This window comes from Lepidochelys kempii, chromosome 11, assembly GCF_965140265.1.
Source record: "Lepidochelys kempii isolate rLepKem1 chromosome 11, rLepKem1.hap2, whole genome shotgun sequence".
Taxonomy (NCBI): domain Eukaryota; kingdom Metazoa; phylum Chordata; order Testudines; family Cheloniidae; genus Lepidochelys; species Lepidochelys kempii.
The window spans coordinates 13,970,137-13,989,975 of record NC_133266.1 but is presented as its reverse complement, the minus strand read 5'-3'; the positions used below and the strand labels follow the sequence as shown (position 1 = coordinate 13,989,975).

The window sequence follows — 19,839 nt, the reverse complement described above, 5'->3', positions numbered from 1 at the left end:
TGGAGACCCAGTCTTCTGGCCAGTTTCTGGTCTCATTTACAAGAGGATAAATTGGGAGTAACTCTACTAACGCGTATGCATTTATTCCCAATTTTTCATTTGTGTAAATGAGATTGGAATGTGGCCTTTCATTAGGACTAAATCCTGGAGCTATTGCACAGCCCAAATGGCTGGACTATGGTACATGCTGGGGAAGGAATTATCCCTCAGGCTGTGCTATGCATTCACAACAGTTATAGTCCCCTAGCCAATGCCTTCATTCTCCATTTAGGACCATGTCAAACCATGGATTGACCAGGTTCTCCCTCATCCCTCCCTTCTCCCCAAGGCTCCTAGCTGGGGAGCAGAATGTTCACGCACATCAGATTTTCCTGACATGCAGGGAGACTGCTACCCCCAGCTTGGGGACCGCAAGCTTTCTGCCCTGGAATCACACCAGTCTCACTAGGTAAGGGCCCCCACAGCCAGTCAGGCAGCAAGTCAGCTCTGCTGCTCCCCTTATCTCATCCATCCATGGTGCTTGTCTATGTTTATGCTAAGCAAGCATTTTAAACATCAAGCATCCGTGTCGTCCTTGCTGTGCAGCATGACTTACAACAATGAAATACAACTTCAAGCCAAATCCTGCAGTTCACTACCTATACATTTCAGAGCCTTTTCAGGGAAAAATTCCCACTGACATCAGTCTTTGAGCAAGGACAGCAGGAATTGGTTCATAGACAGTTGGACCAGTTTCACAGCTTGTGTAAATCAGCAAAGCTCCATTTATGTCAGTGGAGTGACTGTCCATTTACATCCGCTGAGAATCTGGCCCAATACCTGTGGATTGCATAGGCTCAAAAATATCTACCTTTCATGTCCATTAATCGTTATTATTAATATATATGTATTGGAATTTCAGGAATAGAAGGACCAAAGGGGACAAAAGGAGACCAAGGAGTCCAAGGTAATGCATTTCCTTCATTGCGTTGCTACTATGGATTTTGCTCTCATTCATACCTGTGTAAATCAGGAATAACTCCATTGAAGTTAGCAGAAATAAACCAAAGTAAAACCAGTGGATGAGAATAGAATCCAGCGGACAGTACTGAATTTATACAGATAGACCCAAATTTGGCCCTCAGTGACAGATACCTATTTCAAAATAGCTGCACTGCCATCTTCGGAGTCACTCTGGATCTACAACGAGAGCAAAATTTGACTCTTATATTGGTATTGCATTTTGTAGTGTGTGCGTGATGGGTCTTTCATGGGATGTTCAAAGCAACAAAGCATCAGAAGTTTGGTATTTTTCATCCAGGCTTAAGAGGACCATCGGGTGAAGATGGTAGTAAAGGGGACAGTGGCCTCGCTGGTCCAAAAGGTGAACCAGGAATGAAAGGAGATAGGGGACCTACAGGTAAGGCAATTTGCTTATTTTTACCTATGCAATTTTAACAATTTCACATGCCTTCCTAGTTAAGTCTTTTCCGTTTACAGTGTAAAATGTATTGTTACTCCATGAGTTGTTTCCACAAAGATTCAGACATCTCTGACCATAGGGTTACCAGTCTATAAAGGGATTGGATGAATGAGGTTATTTGCCTTATTTGTTTCTTGCTATGCCAGTGCATCAAGAAGGGTGGTTCTCCAGAAATGCTGACTCAGAGCAATGAGCTTTTATATTCTCTTTTGGGATATGTACGTGTAATGAAAGAAGCAGGTACTTAATTATCAGCACATCCCTGATTATAGCAGTGATGTTTATAGAAGGATTTATACGGTATAAACGAATACAATACCATTTAAATGCACAATCATGTGCAGGTTTGGTTGGTTAGAATGATAGTAAAGCCTGCCTCTGAGTGGTTTATATCCCATATAAACTAGAGTTTTGTGTAAGTTAAACAGAAGAATTATGCAGTGTCTCTCGCCTGTGTAACTTGCATTACATTGGTATTCATCAGCCACATCTGAGATGTGGACAGGGAGAATGAGCCGAAAACAGGATGGAAAGTGGAAACATGTTGTGGAAGTGGTCCATATGAGCGGAGAATGATGATTATACACAGAACATTTGGAAATGTAACATTACTGCTCTGCTGGTGTACATCAGTGAGGTTCCATTTATTTAACAGAATTCCACTGATTTGCACCAGCTGAGGGTCTGGCTCATGAATGGCAAAACGGATCTTAAAAAATTCTAGGAATCTTAGGAAAATCCTGGAACTGAAAAGGGAAGGAGGGAATTGCAATCCCTTCTGAAATATTTTATTGCGTTCTGTCATAAGTATCTTGATTACCAACTGCAAATGTCAGAGATCTAGAAATGCAAACCCAGGGCCAGATGCTGGTGCTGTTAGAGCCAATGGGAGAGAGACACAGATTTGACTCCAACCCTTTGATTTATACACATTCATTGTATTGTTAAATAGGTCTTCGAGGAAGTAAAGGTGAAGTGGGTGAGAAGGGAGAGATGGGCCCCAGAGGACCAATTGGTGCTCCTGGAAACAAGGGAGATGCAGGTCAGTCAGATTTAAATGGGTAAGTTAATAAGGCAAAAAGCCAAATCTGGCTGGGGGTTGGTGGAGGCGAGGGGAGATGCCATTTTTAATAATTTGTACAAATATCACTAACGCTAACACCAATATTGTATTGTATGTACAGCGGGTGCACCAGGGCTTCCAGGACAGAAAGGAGAGGCAGGTAAGCCAGGCAAAAAGAAAAGTTTCTCGTATTGGTATGACACTGATCTCCCTTAAAGGTACATTTCATTAAAAAGGGGCAGCTAGTGTAAATCGGCTCTGATTTAATTGAAGTCAGTTAACAGCCACAGTGGATTGGCCCTGAAAGTCTAATTTAAAAGAAAATCAAACCCACTGTGATTGTAACTGAGAAATGTCCATTTGTCTCAATTACCAAGGAAGAATATTATAAACACAATATCTGCCCTCCCTCCAATCCCGCAGCAAGCTACAGATTCAAGGCCTGTTGTCTCACGTACACCACTGGACTCAAAGAGTAATTCCACTGAACTCAGTCGAGTTACACTGGTGTAAAACTGCTGTAAATGGGTGTAAGTGAAAGGAGAAGTAGGATCTTTTGTTCTATATTTTTCATAGATTTTTAAAGTCAGGAGAGCCCAGTACGACCATTTTGTCTGCCCTCCTGCATATCATAGGCAATCACAGTCCAGGGCAACTGCACCTCTGTCTCCCCTCGGTGGTTCAGCAAAGGCATCCGCTCTCTGGCTTCAGTTCCGCAGTCATTGCCTTTCTGGGCGGAGACCTGCATCTTTCTCCCTTCTGACTCGGGTATTTCCAGGCTGCACACTTGCTTGCCTTCACGGTGTATTTCCCATCACAGACTGGTTGGCCAAGAACACGTGCTTGCTTTTTCTTGAGAGACTGATGATAGAATGATGGTCGATAGTTATAAGTTACTATGCAGCACTTCCTATGCACGTCCACTTTATTCTTAAGGGGTAACACATTGCAGAGAAAACATGTTAAAACAATAAAAGAACCTACGCACATGCTAATAAGTTTAACAGAATTAACCCCAACCCTAACATGGATTCTGCAGGGCCAGTCCTTTCAACCCTACCCGAAAGATTGGGGCCTGCTGTGGATTAGGGGTCCAGTCCATTTGGTGGATCAGGAAAAAGGCCCTACACCAGTTTAAAAGCAGGCTATTTATTCAAAAATCCTTCCTTTGTCTGTCAGTCCCTGGAGAATCTAGGTTGAACAAGTATACACGTGTCTCTCCGGGGGTGGTGGGGTTCTTTACAACCTGAGTGAATTTGTGTAATCACCCCCAGCTGTATGAAAATACATACAATTACACAGTAACACATGCACCATTGCATGTTTAACACAAGGAATGTCAAAGATTTTAAAACTAATTCAATAAGTTTTAACTTCATTCAATGAAGTTCATTTACGATATTGCAGGAAATTGTCAGTCTGTTACACCAGTCCCAGAATTTCACCCAGTAAGTCCCTTTCTAATCCTCTAAGGCCTGGTTCACCATTGTATTACTCCATTTTCACACCAGTTTCACTCTACTGAGGCAACACCAGTGTCAAACTGGAATAATGCAGTGATGAATCAGGACCCTTTTGTCTAATTCTAAATTCATATGGTGTCTCCCCTGCTTCACGGCCTGACTCATCATGTCATTTAGATATGAAGATATTGGTACTGAGTATCCTCTGAGCATCAGTTTCACACTAGAGTAATTCCATGGAGTTGCTCCTGATTTAGCCCAGTGTAAATGAAAGGTGAATCTGTCCCATAGTACCCTGGAAAAATTGCAACACGGGTAATTGCTTTCTGTCTATGAACATTTCCCCTGCAGGTGCATATGGATGGAGTGTTCTTCACCCCTTATGGAAAAGTCCTAGTAGAAGCTGCTATCCTTTCTCTGGGCTTTGTGAACTATCCTACAGAATTATATCCCTTCTCTAAAATTCTATGGGATGACTTAGAAAATCTATAGAAAATTTCTTCTTTTCTGTTAACATCTATAGATTTTTAGAGCAATTTATATAGAATCCTATTAAATTTCCATAGAGCCCTAATTTGTGTGTGTGTGTGTGTTGTTTACAGGGCCATATTCTGTATGTACAGGGCCATATTCTCCTTTTGGCTCTATACACATCACTCCCTTTGAAGTCAATATAAACCATTTGTATGCATCCCAGGGCAGAATTTGACCTAAATTTTGGGAAGTGCTTTGGGATCCTTCAGATTGAAATGCTATGTGGACCTGATTCTCCACTGCCTTTCACTTTGTATGCTCATTTACACAGTGCAAAATTGGTTATAAAATTATACCACTAGTGAAAGTGAGTGGAGAATTCCAACATGGACGCGGTTTACATCCACTTTGCTCTCACTCTGCACAGGAATAGATGACTACACAAGGTGTGGGACAGTAGAGGATCAGCCCCTGGAGAAATGTTATGTTACTTTGGTTCCTTTATAGTTCTTTGTACTTCACTTTTGTTGTTGTTGTTCATCTTTAAGGCCTGAATGGAGAAGTTGGTGCCCCGGGACTTCCTGGTTTAAATGGCATGCCTGGTCAGAGAGGGGAGAAGGGTACGTAGCTACCAGCATTTTTAAGTTAGTAAAATAATACCCTGCTAAGTATTTGTTACCCATGTACCCTTTTTTTCCCCCTTTTTTTAAACATCAGGAATCCCAGGAGAGAGGGGACCTAAAGGTGAAAAGGGACAGAGAGGAGAAGCAGGTAAAGGAAAACAAGACACGTCCAGCATCAGCAACACAAGTTATTCAAATAGGGGGATGCACTGGAATGAACACACAGCTCAAGCCAGGAGGCAGGATGCTCAATCCCATGCGTGACAGACTCATGCAGTGTGGACCTACAGTAGTGGGCATGGAGATCTGCCAAGCTGCCATGGCAGGATACTTATTTCTGTAGCTGTGCCCAGGGTCCTTATAGGCACCTGTTGATATAACTTAAGAACATAAAGTGCAGCAGGTTAAGATAACCCACTCCAAATCTCCTTCCGCTGACATTAACAGAGCTACTGTGACTTACCCCAGCAGTGTATCTGGCACATAGGGTCAATTTAGGTATGTTATCATGAAAGATCCACTTATCCTCTAAGCTCTTGGATCTGAAAACCCAATCTTCCTAGGTGAGTAAGTTCTTATTTTTATATATTGTATGTGCCTTATCCACTTCATTAACCATTAGCTGGAGAACAAACGTGCCTTCCCATCTGCATGAATTGAAAAGTAGACTATAAATGTAAGCTTGAGGGAGCTTAAAAGTGTGATAATATCTATTTTACTTATTTATTTTGGTTTTGATGATCTTTGATGGCATGCCAGGACCAAAGGGAGAACAGGGAGATTCGGGTAAAGCACTTGCTGTATTAAATTATGCAAAGGGATGATTACACAATAGGGTACTTTCCATGGAATGTTTCACTGACTTCTGAAGGTGATTGCATGTAATACTTGTCATGCTCTTTTCTTCAGAAATTGCCAAAGGCATCAGCTCTCTGATATTTTCCACCTAGGGGTTAGAGGCCTACCTGGTGAAAAGGGAAGTAGGTGGAATTTTGGCTCTCCAGGTCCAAAAGGTGAACCAGGAATGAAAGGAGCCAAAGGAGACATGGGACCTAGAGGTAAGACTATCTATCAAGGTTTATGTTGAGTAGTTGGTATGTTTTGCATTGTGTGTGTGTATTGTGGAATTGCAGTAGTTGTTCCATGGTTAAGGTTGCTGCTAGCTTTCCATTTATAAACCTGATTTTCAACCCCACTACCAAGTTCCCACACACAGAAACCAATCTTCCTGACATTTTGGGTGCTACATCTCATCCTATAGTATCATCTTTCTGGAAACTTTGGTAAAAATTATACAAAGGATTTTAAAGTCATGGGGCCAGATACTCTGGTCCCGGCCACCTTTATGTCCCCCCAGTTGCCAGTGCAGTTCATTACACTTAATTTTTGTTCCCTTGTATTATTTCGGCAGAGACACCGTGCAAGTCTCCTCTGTAAGTTTTTAGAAATTAATAATTCAACAATATCTATTTATCTGCATGCAATGAGGAGTGAAAATAAAGGGAAGCAATTGTAATAAGGAAAGGGAAAGATTGACTGACTGGAAAAAACATTTAAAAACTGATCAGTAAAGTTAGGTGTCATTATGAGACCAGCCCATAGGCACCCCTAACTTGGAGGACCAACAATTATGCCAGCATTGCAGTGGTAGTATTTTGGCAAAAATGCCCAGTTCTTGAGCAATTCCTGTGTGACTCTGTATTGGACACAAACACGTTTTCTTTTAATGTCACTCATCTACGTCGTCTTGTTTCATGAATTTGCCTCTTGAACAAGTGCATTTCAGTGCAGCCATTACAAGGAAAATTTCATTCACTGCTTGCATCTGAGCTGAGCTATTTCTTTCGGACACTACATTAAGGCAGGTTTCAGAGCGGCAGCCATGTTAGTCTGTATCAGCAAAAAGAACGAGGAGGCCTTGTGGCACCTTAAAGACTAACAAATTTATTTGAGCATAAGCTTTCGTGGGCTAAAACCCACTTCATCAGATGCATGCAGTGGAAAATACAGTAGGAAGATAGATATATACACACATGAAAACATGGGAACATGAAAACATGGGTGTTGCCATACCCACTATAACGAAAGTGATCAATTAAGGTGAGCTATTAGCTGCAGGAGAAAAAAACCTTTTATAGTGATAATCAGGATGGCCCATTTCCAACAGTTGACAAGAAGGTGAGAGGAACAGTGCGGGGGTGGGGTGGGGAAATAAACATGGGGAAATAGTTTTACTTTGTGTAATGACCCATCCACTCCCAGTCTTTATTCAAGCCTAATTGAATGGTGTCCAGTTTGCAAATTAATTCCAATTCTGCAGTCTCTTGTTGGAGTCTGTTTTTGAAGTTTTTTTGTTGTAATATTGCGGCTGGCCCAAACAGGGGACTGCCCTGCGCCCTGTGAAGTAAATTACACCCACAAGCCAAGGAGCAAAGGGGAAGCCTGAGGAGGAGAGTCACAATTCCTCCCTGGGCTGGTTCTGGGGTAGTCCAGCTACACTCTTACCTTACACCGGGCAAGCTGTAAAGGCACAGTCCAGCCCTTATTTATTCTGGTGGCTCCAGCACCAGTGCAGCTATTAGTGGTTTTTTTTATCAATAACTCTCGCTTTGCACAGGACTGAAATATATTTTCCTCCTTGGGTGAAGCTCCGAGGTCCCCAGTTGCCCCAAAGTGGCTGAGACAGCATCTTACCTGGCCCAGAAGTAACAACACAGAACATCAACATGAGCAGATAGCCCTATAGTGAGACATCACTCCACTTCACTGTGACACTAACCAGTCCCTGCCCACTACCACTCCTAGACGGAGGCTGCATCTTTGCTGATGAACTAGCTATAAAGTCAGGTTTCACAGTAGCAGCCATGTTAGTCTGTATTTGCAAAAAGAAAAGGAGTACTTGTGGCACCTTAGAGACTAACCAATTTATTTGAGCATGAGCTTTCGTGAGCTACAATCCGATGAAGTGAGCTGTAGCTCATGAAAGCTTATGCCCAAATAAATTGGTTAGTCTCTAAGGTGCCACTAGTACTCCTTTTCTTTTAGATATAACGTGGCCCCCATCCAACCAGCCTTACACATGCAAAACTCCCACTGAGCTCAACTTGATTTGGCCCCAATCAGAACAGGGAGACTGGCTCGTACGTTAAGAATTGATTTCTGAATTCACTCCTGACATGTATTTGAAATCTGCTTTAGGCCACACCCGACTCAGATGCCGATATGCAGCCTGGTAGTTTTAGATTTCTCCTGCATCTAACTCTGGTTAATGATGCAGAAAACACACCTACCAGATTACAAAATAGGTTGTGTATGTCTATTTATATAGTTATACTTTTTTAAAAGAAAGAGTTGTATATTTAGTGCTTTTAGCAAAAGAAAAAGGATGTGGGAAGCTTTTTTTTCAGTACATTTGGGATCCCTTTGTGCATTCCAACTAAACTATACTTTAAGAGGGCCCAAGTGGCACTGTGGTGTCAAAAGACCCCGCTCCTATTCTTGAGGCTGCCACTGACTTCTTGTTTGACTTTGGATAAAAATCACTTAGACCCAAATCCTCAAAGGTATTTAGGTGCCTAAGTCCCACCTTTCAATGGGAATTAGGTGCCTAAACACCTTTGAGGATCTGGACCTTTCCTGCTCTTTGCCTCAGTTTCCCCATCTATAAAAGGAAGGTAATAAACCTTTATTCGTGTAGGGTTTTTTTAATTAAGACACTGAGATCCTTAAAGCATTTTGCAATCTTTGGATGGAAGGCACTGTAGAAGTGCAAATAATTATTATGAACGTTTATTGTTATTGGTTTTTTTTAATTGTAATATGGTAGCGCCTGGTGATGTGAACTGAGATTGCGACCCCATTGTGCGAGGTTCTGTGCAAACACACAGTGAGAGACAGCGCCTGATAGCAAAGAGCTGGTCAAATTAATTGCTGTAGGCCATTTGACCATAAAATAGAGAAAGGGACTTTTATATTTTGCAAAGAACATAAGCAGCTGGAGGTTGTTTTTAAATGTATTTTTAAAAAACAAGGTTTTTAAAATGTATACTCTGTAGCTGTTTTTATAACATTTAAAATACATATTATATGCATGGCAGCACCAGTAAAATACTGTCCACTTAATATAGCAGGATTCTGCACACTGACGTATATACACCATCACGGGACCTTTTCACCAGTGTTGTGCATTGCAAATACTCTGCAGTGCATAATACTCCTGCTGCTTTTAACATGCTGCTATCATGAGTTCCAAAGCTGTCCCAGGGGCTTAACCATATCAGGAGTTTAATTCCAGGAGTATATTTCAAATTCTAAAAGTGTGAGGGGGCTGGAGTTTTGTTTGAACATTTGCATTCATCTCCGATCAACACCAGCTTAAGACATAATGGTAATCATTATACTTTACCTTGAAAGCGTGTCTAACGATTGTTTTTTTTAATTTGGAACAGGACTGCCAGGGAGCAAAGGTGACAGGGCTGAACCAGGTACTAGACATTTATCTCGTCTCCATAGCTTGCCCTGTAACACCAGCACAATATAGGACCCAGTATATATCCAGGACACATGCTTAACTTTGACTATTTGCATAGTCCCAATGATGTCAACAGAACCTCCCACGTGCATAAAGTGAAGCAAGTGTTTAAGAGCCTGCAGGATCAGGGCCGTCATGCTTCTGAATTAATTGCACCTCTGAGCCCTCCCAGGGTCTGTTCAAGGAGGCCTTTCACCATCATCAATCTCTGGGCAGGGACCTGCATCACTCTTCCTGCGGAGCAGGGTTGTTTGGTTGTAACCCACCTCCCTGCACTGCCCTTGCTTATCCCAGCAAGCCTGACTAATGTCCAGCTTCTGTGCTTTGTTTTCTCTCCAAGGGCTATGAATGGCATGCGCCAGTGGTTATGAGTAACCAACAGCTCTCTCGGAGCCTTACAGAAACAATGTATAAAACAATAAAAGGTCTAAACACATAATTAAGCTTACCAGTGTTCCCCCGTGACATCTATGGAGACCCTGCATGTTCCAGTCCTTCCATGGGGTTTGATACGCCGCACCCATTTTGGACAAAAGGGTCATGCCCATTTGTTGCCTTAAAATGAAAGCCTGTCTCTTTATACCCCAGTCTCCTAGGTCTCTTGAACACACTCTGAACCAGTATATGCAAACCACCACAGAGACTGGTACTTGTCTGGAACTGTTTGCTGGTCCCAGGGACGGCAGTAATCACACCCCACTGTTTTTAGTTCCTGGAGGAGCTGCAGTAACCCTCCCCATTGGAGTAGAATACAATCCCGAGCCCACAATAATACATATAACCTGTACGAATAACAGGTCTAAAATTGATTCAAGAGTCTCAAGCTAGACCTGTGTTCATCATATCTATCACAGGGTCCTGAACTGATCTGATTTTTGCTACAACAGCAACCTTGTTTCCCATGTAGCCATGTTCATTTAGGTGTGGCCGTTGGTTTGTGTTATTGGGTTTAGCGCCTTATTCTTCTGTGTCATTTTTCTTATGCAAACGTCTTATTTTCTGTGTGTGTAATTGGTGCAATTATTTCATAACCTTCTAATCCATCAGGGGAACGCTACTCCCACCCCAATATAAGGCTCAATGGGACAGCTAGGGAGGGCCGTGTCGAAATTAGGTACCAAGAGAAGTGGGGAACAATATGTGATGATGGATGGGATGACAGAGATGGAACCGTGGTCTGCAAAATGCTGGGATATAGACGCGCAGTTCGCACCATGACGGCACCCCCAGGTAAGTTAATAACTAATCACCCAAATCACCAACTACATTCCGGATCCCAAATTGTGATCTGTGATTTTATATAGTGTGGCTGGTGTTTGGTGTAAGATTCAGCCTTTACAGGGGCAGTATTCATGGCCTCCTGGCACCCAAGCCACTTTCAGCCAGGCATTCAGATACAGAGCTGGAATTTTTTCAGTCCAGGGTGCCACACTTTTTTGGTGCTGCTCTTGTTGCACGGGAAGTCCTAAAATTCTTTCCAAGTGCAGGATCACAGTCTAAGGTTGTACAAAATATATAGTTTCTTGATGGTGAATACTGAGATACTTGCATTCACATGTGAGCTGCATGAACTTTGCAGACATGCTTCCTCAGAGGATAACTCTAGAATTTCCATTCGTCCCTTTTATCTCCCTCCCACCTGCTATTTCTATTTCCCGATTGTCAAAATACCCACCCACCCCACTGGCCTCCGAAAGAGAAATTATGATGGTCCAGACCAGAGGCAACCCATGCCTGCCGATGGGGAAGAGGGGGGGGCCGAGTCAGGGCAGCCGGCTTCAGCAGTTACAGTCTGTGTGAGCATGCTCAGTACAAGCCAAGCACAAATCTCAGGGTGACCCTGCCTCCACCCCCACACATCCCCTCTTGTCCGGACCCTGCCACTCTTACCAAGACAAAACTCATACTGAAGCAAATGGGTGTTCTGCTAAAGTAAAGAGGGGCAGTATCATAACCTATAGAATAATCACCCAGCAATCAAGAACTTACAGAACAGTTGTGTGGAAGTGTTATGGGACAACTGGGCACAAGCCATTCAGATATAGGGATAATCAACAGAAGCAAGGTTTTTAGAGATTTCTGTGTTAAATAGGATTGCTGGGATTAGCGATTGAGATTATCACTGAGGTGAATCATTATAATTAAAATGAAAACCCTTCTATCCTCTACCCACCCTCAAGTTTTACCCACAACCTGAACTCACTCAACTTTTCCAAAGTTCACAAAAGTTCACTCAATGGTGTTTCCTCTCTGATCTCTCAATTCCATGTGCCCCTGCACTTCCTTCTTCTAGCCAAAGCTGGAAGCAGAAGTGCCACAATAGTACTAGAAAGTCTGCTCTTGCAAAATTTCCAGCCCAGTTTTGCAGACCCAGAGGGTAGTGATCATTTGGATGAAACCGTCTAACCTAAATCTGTGCACTGTCTTAGTTATGCCCTATATTAGTGGCAAGTGTAATTCTCTGCAGCAGGGTACCCAAAGGCCTCTTAAGTAAGTGTTACCCTTTCCATTTGGAAGTGACCATGGGCAATATGTGAAGCAAAGTGCATGAGATTCAAGCTGAGAGACCACCTCCAACATGTCAGATGACAACTTCGATTGCAATCCAGCCAGCTCCTTCCCCTCCTGTGTTTTGATCCAGGAGTTCATTATGTATTCCCCTGGGGGGAGTTTGCCGGGGGACCTTGTTCTATTTTTCACTGGTAACAAAAGACAGAATTGTGACCTGCTCTTACCAGGACACACATGGTGGTAAAGGTGCACCAGGGAAGGCTTCTTCCTCACTCCGCGCTGTGAGCCACAATGGACATAACCTGTACAAAGAGCCCTTTCCTTCCATCTGAGTTAGCTGCACTGCAGGTCACTGAGCACTGGGAAGAGCAGCCTTTGCAGGCCCACTGTTCCCATTCACCTGTAGATGGGTGGAGGGAGGGCTGGGAATAGGTGGAGCTTTGACTCCACCCTCCAGTGCGCCAGCCTGCAATGCCAAGCTGCTGTTAGAGGGGAAGTCAGCTGCCCCCAGTAAAAGGCTGCAATCCGTTACTTTCTCTTGGGAGCCGTGGCAAAGCAGGGAGGGGAAATGTAACTGTCACAGTTCCTTCCCAGGCCTCCTCCTGGGGTGACACAGGTACCCGCTCCCGACACAGAGCTGTGCCTCGAGGCTAAGTCTAGCCCTAAGGGAAGTGTGAAACCTAAAGAATGTCGTCTTTGTGATTCACATTACAGATTTCTTTGGGTGACTGTATATGTCTGTTTCCCATGCTCTACAGTGACTTATTTTGCTTTTTATTTATTTTTTTTAACCACTCACCCCCAAAAAAGGTTCTGGTCAGATTTGGCTTGATGACGTGGAGTGCAATGGAATGGAATCCTCCATTTTGAACTGTGAAAAAAACAAGTGGGGGGACCACAACTGCAGCCACAATGAAGATGCTGGTGTGGAATGTGCCTAAGATGGTGTCGAAATGGGCATGATACACTGCTGTCTGGCATAAGATGTCTTAATTCCACAAGTTCCAACAGACTGCGCTGCTGTTGTCCATGGCTGGGACTTGCTTCTTTGTTTCGGTGTTTGTAAAACTGTTGGTTTCTTTAGCTATTTTAAAAATATGCATCAATGAGGCAAGTAATTGTTCCTTAAATCTTTAATAACCAGTAAGGCCAAAAGTAAACCAGGAAATCCAGTTGCCACAAAACAATTAGAGACAGAAAAGGAATGAAATACCCAACTCACTCAAATACTCGTAAATCTTTGGGTAACCTGGCCGGTCTGGTATCCAGCAATCATGTATTCTGCACAGGGTGGAAGGATAATGGAAGTTAAAGCATAGGAGTAGGAGACCTATGCCCTGCACTCTTCCTAGCTCTTCCCTGGCCCTCCTTCATGACCGTGGCCAAGTCACTAAGGCCCAGATCCTTAAAGGTGAGGAGTTAGGCACATGAATACCTTTGAGGATCTGGGCCTTAACCTCTCTGTTTCTCAGTTTCACAGCCTCCCAATCTATTAACAGAGGTAATGATACTTACCTCTCAGGAGTATTATGAAGATTGGTTCATATTCAAAAGTCCTTTTAGATCCTCAGACATAAGGCTCTATGGAAATATAGAAATATATACAAATATAAAGCAGGAGCATGCATTAGCAACAGTAATATTCTGTCAGGAAGTCACTGATGATTAAGTGTAAAGCTTGCAGAGTTAACTGTCCTATATGTAGATACATAATGGCTTCCACCCTTTACTGTCTGTTATACACAACCATGTCTGATGCATTGATTTTTATTTGTACTGAGCATTTTCTCTCTTTTTAAGGATCCACAACACACCCCTGCACCATACATTTCCATATTGTAAAGTGGTGGATGAACAGTAGCACATACAGAGCTGTGTACAGTATATCTTGCTTACAGGAATGTTACTTTAAAATAAGAAATAAGTTTACCAAAACCCTTTTCCTGTGCTTTGATATTATTATGCAACCCTGGCTACATTTGTTTCCCTTAGATGACTGTGGAATTTTCTTCTATGTAATAATACAGTGTCACACACAAAGTGAAATGTGTCTGAGCCATGCCACAAAGTTTTAGGACTGGTTCACACTACATGGTTAGGCAGCTTATGTCATCCTAATTATGTCAATGTCTACACTACAGCCTTCCTCCCACCAGTGTAAATGCCCTACTACACCGACATCATAAATTCCCCTCCACAAGAGGCGTAAGTCTTATGTTGGTGTAGTTAGGGTGATGCAGTGTCTGTGTAGACACTGCATTCCTTACATTGGCTGTTGGCTGTCTTGTTAATTTCATGGCAGGAGCTGTGAAATTGACAAGAAAGCCAGACAGCTAAAGGCCCCCATGCCCTTGGAGAGCTTGGTGGTTGGACCCTGCTCCCAGCTGGGAGCAAGGGCAAGAAGCCCTGTGCAGCCACCGCTCCCAGCTCCTGATGGGGAATGGGAAGTTGCGGGGGAGCCCGCCGGGAACTGGTAGGGTAGCCGGACTCCCAGCAGGGAGTTGACAGCAGAGCTTAGAGACCAAGCTCTCAGCTCCCCACACTGCCTCTCTTAGGTCAGGGGAAGTGCTCCTGGTGAGGACGCGCACCAGTGACCCAAGGAGAGTAGTGTGGACATGAACCACCTCAGTAATTACTGCAGCGGCTGTAAGTCAACCTAATATAGGTTGACTTACGTTTCTCATGTAGGCAGCCCCTGAGAGAGATCACATCACAGAGGAGGAGTGGTTTCTGAGGCAAGGGGGTGTTGTCCCCCCCGAACTCATGTAATAAAATTCTCTGGACCCTGATTCTTAAGCAGGCTCAAGTGCAGCAAGTGTCACCCGTAAGCGATCTAAATACACAACTCATTTCAAACTCAGAGAGTAGATAATTGGAGAGAGGGATGAGCCTTATGAAGAGAAGGAAATCTGCTAATGTTTTCCAGCCTCCACTCTGGTTCCTTTCTGATAGATCCAGTTTCCCTTCTTGGGTCAGATTCAGAGGAGGCAAGGCACATGCATCATCAAAACCAGGAGGCTGAAACCTCGTCAGCCACAAGCATTTTTAAAACTTGCTCTAGAAGCAGTGGCACATCCAAATGAGAGCAGTGCCACATCCCGCATTGCCAAGGCTCCTTCCCCACTCTGAACTCCAGGGTACCGATGGGGGGACCCGCATGAAAGACCCCCTAAGCTTATTCTTACCAGCTTAGGTTAAAAACTTCCCCGAGGTACAAACTTTGCCTTGTCCTTGAACCCTATGCTGCCACCACCAAGCGTGTTAACAAAGTACAGGGAAAGAGCCCACTTGGAGACATCTTCCCCCAAAATATCCTCCCCCCCAAACCCTACACCCCCTTTCCTGGGGAAGCTTGATAAAAAATCCTCACCAACTTGTACAGGTGAACACAGACCCAAACCCTTGGATCTTAAGAACAATGAAAAATCAATAAGGTTCTTAAAAGAAGAATTTTAATTAAAGAAAAGGTAAAAGAATCACCTCTGTAAAATCAGGATGGTAAATACCTTACAGGGTAATCAGATTCAAAACATAGAGAATCCCTCTAGGCTAAACCTTAGGTTACAAAAAGACACAAAAACAGGAATATACATTCCATGCAGCACAGCCTATTTTACCAGACATTAAACAAAAGGAAATCTAACAGATTTCTAGCTAGATTACTTACTAACAGAAGTTCTGAGACTGCATTCCTGATCTGTTCCCAGCAAAAGCATCACACAGACCCTTTGTTTCCCCCCTCCAGCTTTGAAAGTATCTTGTCTCCTCATTGGTCATTTTGGTCAGGTGCCAGCGAGGCTGTCTTAGCTTCTTAACCCTTTACAGGTGAAAGGGTTTTGCCTCTGGTCAGCAAGGATTTTATAGCACTGTATACAGAAAGGTGGTTACCCTTCCCTTTATTTTTATGACATATATAAATTAAGGGAGTTGGCCTGTCTCACCAGTGTGGTAAATAATGCTCCTTGGACTAAAGTAGCTCCTCCTAGGGTTTCCGTTTGCAATCAGTGAATCTGTGTGATATTAATTCATCCATCATTTTGTAATAGCAAGCCGCATGTATCAAGCCTCCCTCACTCTCTGCAATGAAGGGACTTACAAACAGTATCTGTGCTTGTTGCATCAGCCAATACCTCTTTGTCCTTGTGCTTTCTGATTTTGTTAATCAGACATGGGAGAGGAGGTTCCTCAGAATGATCAGGCCAGATCCTGAGATCCTCACTCCATTTTTACTCAGGCCAATTCCCACTGGAGGCACAGGCTCAGTGCACCTCCTGAAGAAATGGCTCTTATAGGGCCCCAGCTGGAGTTTAAAGTTCCTTCTCCAAAGGCTGAATTCTCATTCAGGAGATTCCTCAGAGTCCAAGGCCAGAAGGCAGCAGTGTGATTGTCTCGTCTGACCTTCTGTAGAACACGGGCCATAGGGATTGCCTGTATTAAGGTCGGTATCTAGGCTTTGGGACTGCGCTCATCACCATTGTATCCGAGAGGTGTACACGTTTTTAAAACTCTTCACTTTCTGTTCGTAACAGGGCATACAGCTTTTCACATATGCCCAGATCCCAGTACACATTTACATGTGTCGTATATGCTTTGTGTTGGGTGTGTGGGGTAGCAGTCAAACGCCAAAAATAGGGTCAAAACTTTATCTTCAAGGCCTAAGCTCATGGTCTTCAAAGAAGTTCACACAATTAGTAGTTTTGACTATTTATATAGCACCAGTATTGTTCTAGTGGATGCTTTAGAGACAACTATGGATACAAGGTCTTTGCCCCTGAAAGCTCAGGAGAGATGGGGAGAGAGGCGTAACAAAATCAAAGTGATTAAACCCTGCCTTTGTCAAAATGCAGCAAATATTTATTGACAGGCATATGTGATTGAATGATGGTATCCAACATGAGCTTAACAAACAAAGACAAGTTGGCAAAACCTCCCCTGCCCCAGAAGAGAGGGTGATTTCTAATCAAACGTTTAGTTCTTTCTTTTCCCACATGCTCATCTAATTTTTGTTTCTGCTTGTGCAGTTCTTGTTTTTGCCACATCAGAACTCAATCTTTAAAAGTTAAGGAAATGTTCAGATCTGGACTTCCCAGTTCATAATATGTGTTATGCAGAATTCAACCCAAATTCCTGTCTTTATGCATGATGCCTCTCTCCTCAGCCTTTTGAAAAGCTGACATTGGTCGGTTTCATATCCCCTGTAAAGTTTTTCTGGGAAGCCCTTTTGCCTCTAAATTCCAGGTGGCAGATAAACTTTTAAAGGGGAAAAGGTCATGTTACTTAGTGGGACCCGTGTTTAGAAAAATATAATTACTGCCTTTGTCTATCAAATCTATTTCCTGGAAAATAACCACCTCTACTTCCAAGACTTCACCCTGCTTTCTGAATCCTGCCACTTGGTTGGGTATAACATTTGTTGAAGATCTATTCTTTTTAATACTCTCAAATTGTTCATGAACCAATCCTTATTTCTATGAATGTCTTAATTGTAAGTAAATGCCTAGTAGTTTATGGGAACAAATTTCAGCCTATGGGTATCATCATCTATTATTGGCTACTCGTGGTGTGTGGTTCTTGATCTGCGTCACAATGCATTATTTCTTCTCCCCAATTGAATGTTTAAACAAGAGAATAACAAGCGACTAAAACAGCAGATAGTGAATAGTTCACTTTGGTCTGAATCTTTAGATTAATCATCCCCAGGCTAAAATGTGCAAAACATTCGGGATTTTCAAACTTTTTCCCAGCTATACAACAGCCATCCAAATACTCACAAACACTGTCTGATATTACCCCACAAGTTAACTGTAAACTGAATTCTTGGCTTCCATTTCCCAAAACATTTGCAAATCCATTATCATATTAGGCACCCAGCTCTAGTTGAGTAAGAACCCCATATTCAACTGTGGGCATCCTCCCAGGATGTCCAGCCATCACATTTGGATGAGTTAAGTGCCCATCTCTGTCTCCGTGGTAAGTCCAGCCTCCCAGTGCAGAATATGGACATCCTACTAAATCTCCCACATTTGAAAACTAGGCTTATTGTGTTGAAATTCAGTCACAGCTGCTTATAATGTTCTTGTGTCATGGTGGTCTGTTGCTTCAAGAAGAATTAGGCAAAAGTGTGGCAAATAAGTAGTACCCTGGAGAAGGAAACTGATAAAAACAGAACTTTAAAGGAGAGAACTAGATGATCCTGATGGTCACTTTTGACCTTAAAGTCTAGAAGATGCTAACTGTTTGAAAAGGGGAAGCAACAGCAAGTGCTGGCCAGGACACAGATCAACCTTGGAAATAACGTCTGTTGTAACTTTGTTTTGGAATTTCATTAACCTAACATTTCTTAAAGTCGGAGTCCACCCTAGCATGGCACCAGTGCAACCAAAGAAAGTTCTTCTTGATCCAAGTTAATTTTTTCCAATTGTTTCTATTTCACTCACAAGAGAATATTACAATTATGCTATGGCAACACTAGAGAGCTCTCCCATCGACTTAATTAATCCACCCCAAATGAACAGTGGTGGCTGTCCACACCAGCGCTTACATTGGTGTAATTCACATTGCTCAGGGGGGTGGCTTATCCACACCTCTGAGTGACATCAGTTATGCCAACCTAAGCTGTAGTATAGACATAGCCAAAGTGTAACAGCAGGAGAGCTCCATGCATATTAACGTCGTGGTCACATGGCTGCCATGCACACAAAGTGTACCACACTGCCTTTTTCTTACCAGAGCTGCCACTGGGTTAATATGACACATCTGATTAAGCATGAACTCGTTTAAGGCCTTGTCTGCACTGAAAAGTTTTGCTGATTTAACTAGACTGTTAAAGTTACAGCAGCCCTACTACCCCAGAGTGGAGTCAGGTATACTGGTAAAAAAGTGCTTATACCAGTATTGCTCATTCTGCTTTGAGAAGTGAAATATCCCATAAGGCACCTTTCTACTATTACAACCGATATAAGGCATCTGTGACAGGTTCAGTCACAGAGACCCCCTTGGGACTGTCACCTGATGTGCTGGAATTACCTCTGAGCCTGTCTTCCCTGCCAGTTTGGGACTCCAGAACCCTGTCTTGCTGAGACATACACGCTAGCCTACTGCAGAGACCCAGGGTCCGAACCACGCCCCCAAAGCTGCAGACTTAATTGAAAACGGCTTAGCAAATACTCCCATCTCCAGCACCAAGACACCCAGCTCCCAAAGGGACCCAAACCCCCAAATAAATCCATTTTACTCTGTATAAAGCTTATACAGGGTAAACTCATGAATTGTCTGCCCTCTATAACACTGATAGAGAGATATGCATAGCTGTTTGCGCCCCCAGCTATTTATCACATACTCCACGTTAATTAATAAACAAGTGACTTTATTAAGTATAAAAAGTAGGATTTAAGTGGTTTCAAGTAATAACAGATAGAACAAAGTAAGTCACCAAGTAAAATAAAGCAAAAACATGCAAATCTAAGCCTAATACATTAAGAAACTGAATACAAGTAAATCTCACCCTCAGAGATGTTCCAATAAGCTTCTTTCACAGACTAGACTCCTTCTTGGTCTGGGCCCAATCCTTTCCCCTGGTACAGTCCTTGTTAGTTCCAGCTCAGATGGTAACAAAGGGGATTTCTCATGACTGAAGCCCCCTTTGTTCTGTTCCACCCCCTTTTATGGCTTTGGCAAAAGGCAGGAATCCTTTGTCTGTCTCTATGTTCCCA

General features: G+C 43.0%; 1 protein-coding gene across 7 annotated transcripts in view; it reads left to right on the top strand.

Moving 5' to 3' along the window:
• Window positions 1-14,255, top strand: part of MARCO (macrophage receptor with collagenous structure) — a 334,342-nt gene extending 320,087 nt beyond the window's left edge. For all 7 annotated transcript variants that reach the window (XM_073305239.1, XM_073305235.1, XM_073305238.1 and 4 more), the window contains 10 exons: window positions 902-946; window positions 1,301-1,399; window positions 2,415-2,504; window positions 2,647-2,685; window positions 5,011-5,082; window positions 5,180-5,233; window positions 6,036-6,143; window positions 9,534-9,569; window positions 10,664-10,846; window positions 12,938-14,255. In XM_073305239.1, coding sequence (XP_073161340.1) covers window positions 902-946; window positions 1,301-1,399; window positions 2,415-2,504; window positions 2,647-2,685; window positions 5,011-5,082; window positions 5,180-5,233; window positions 6,036-6,143; window positions 9,534-9,569; window positions 10,664-10,846; window positions 12,938-13,068 — 857 coding nt within the window. In that variant the 3' untranslated portion in view covers window positions 13,069-14,255. The remainder of the gene's footprint in view (window positions 1-901; window positions 947-1,300; window positions 1,400-2,414; window positions 2,505-2,646; window positions 2,686-5,010; window positions 5,083-5,179; window positions 5,234-6,035; window positions 6,144-9,533; window positions 9,570-10,663; window positions 10,847-12,937) is intronic.
• The last annotated feature ends 5,584 nt before the right edge of the window (window positions 14,256-19,839 follow it).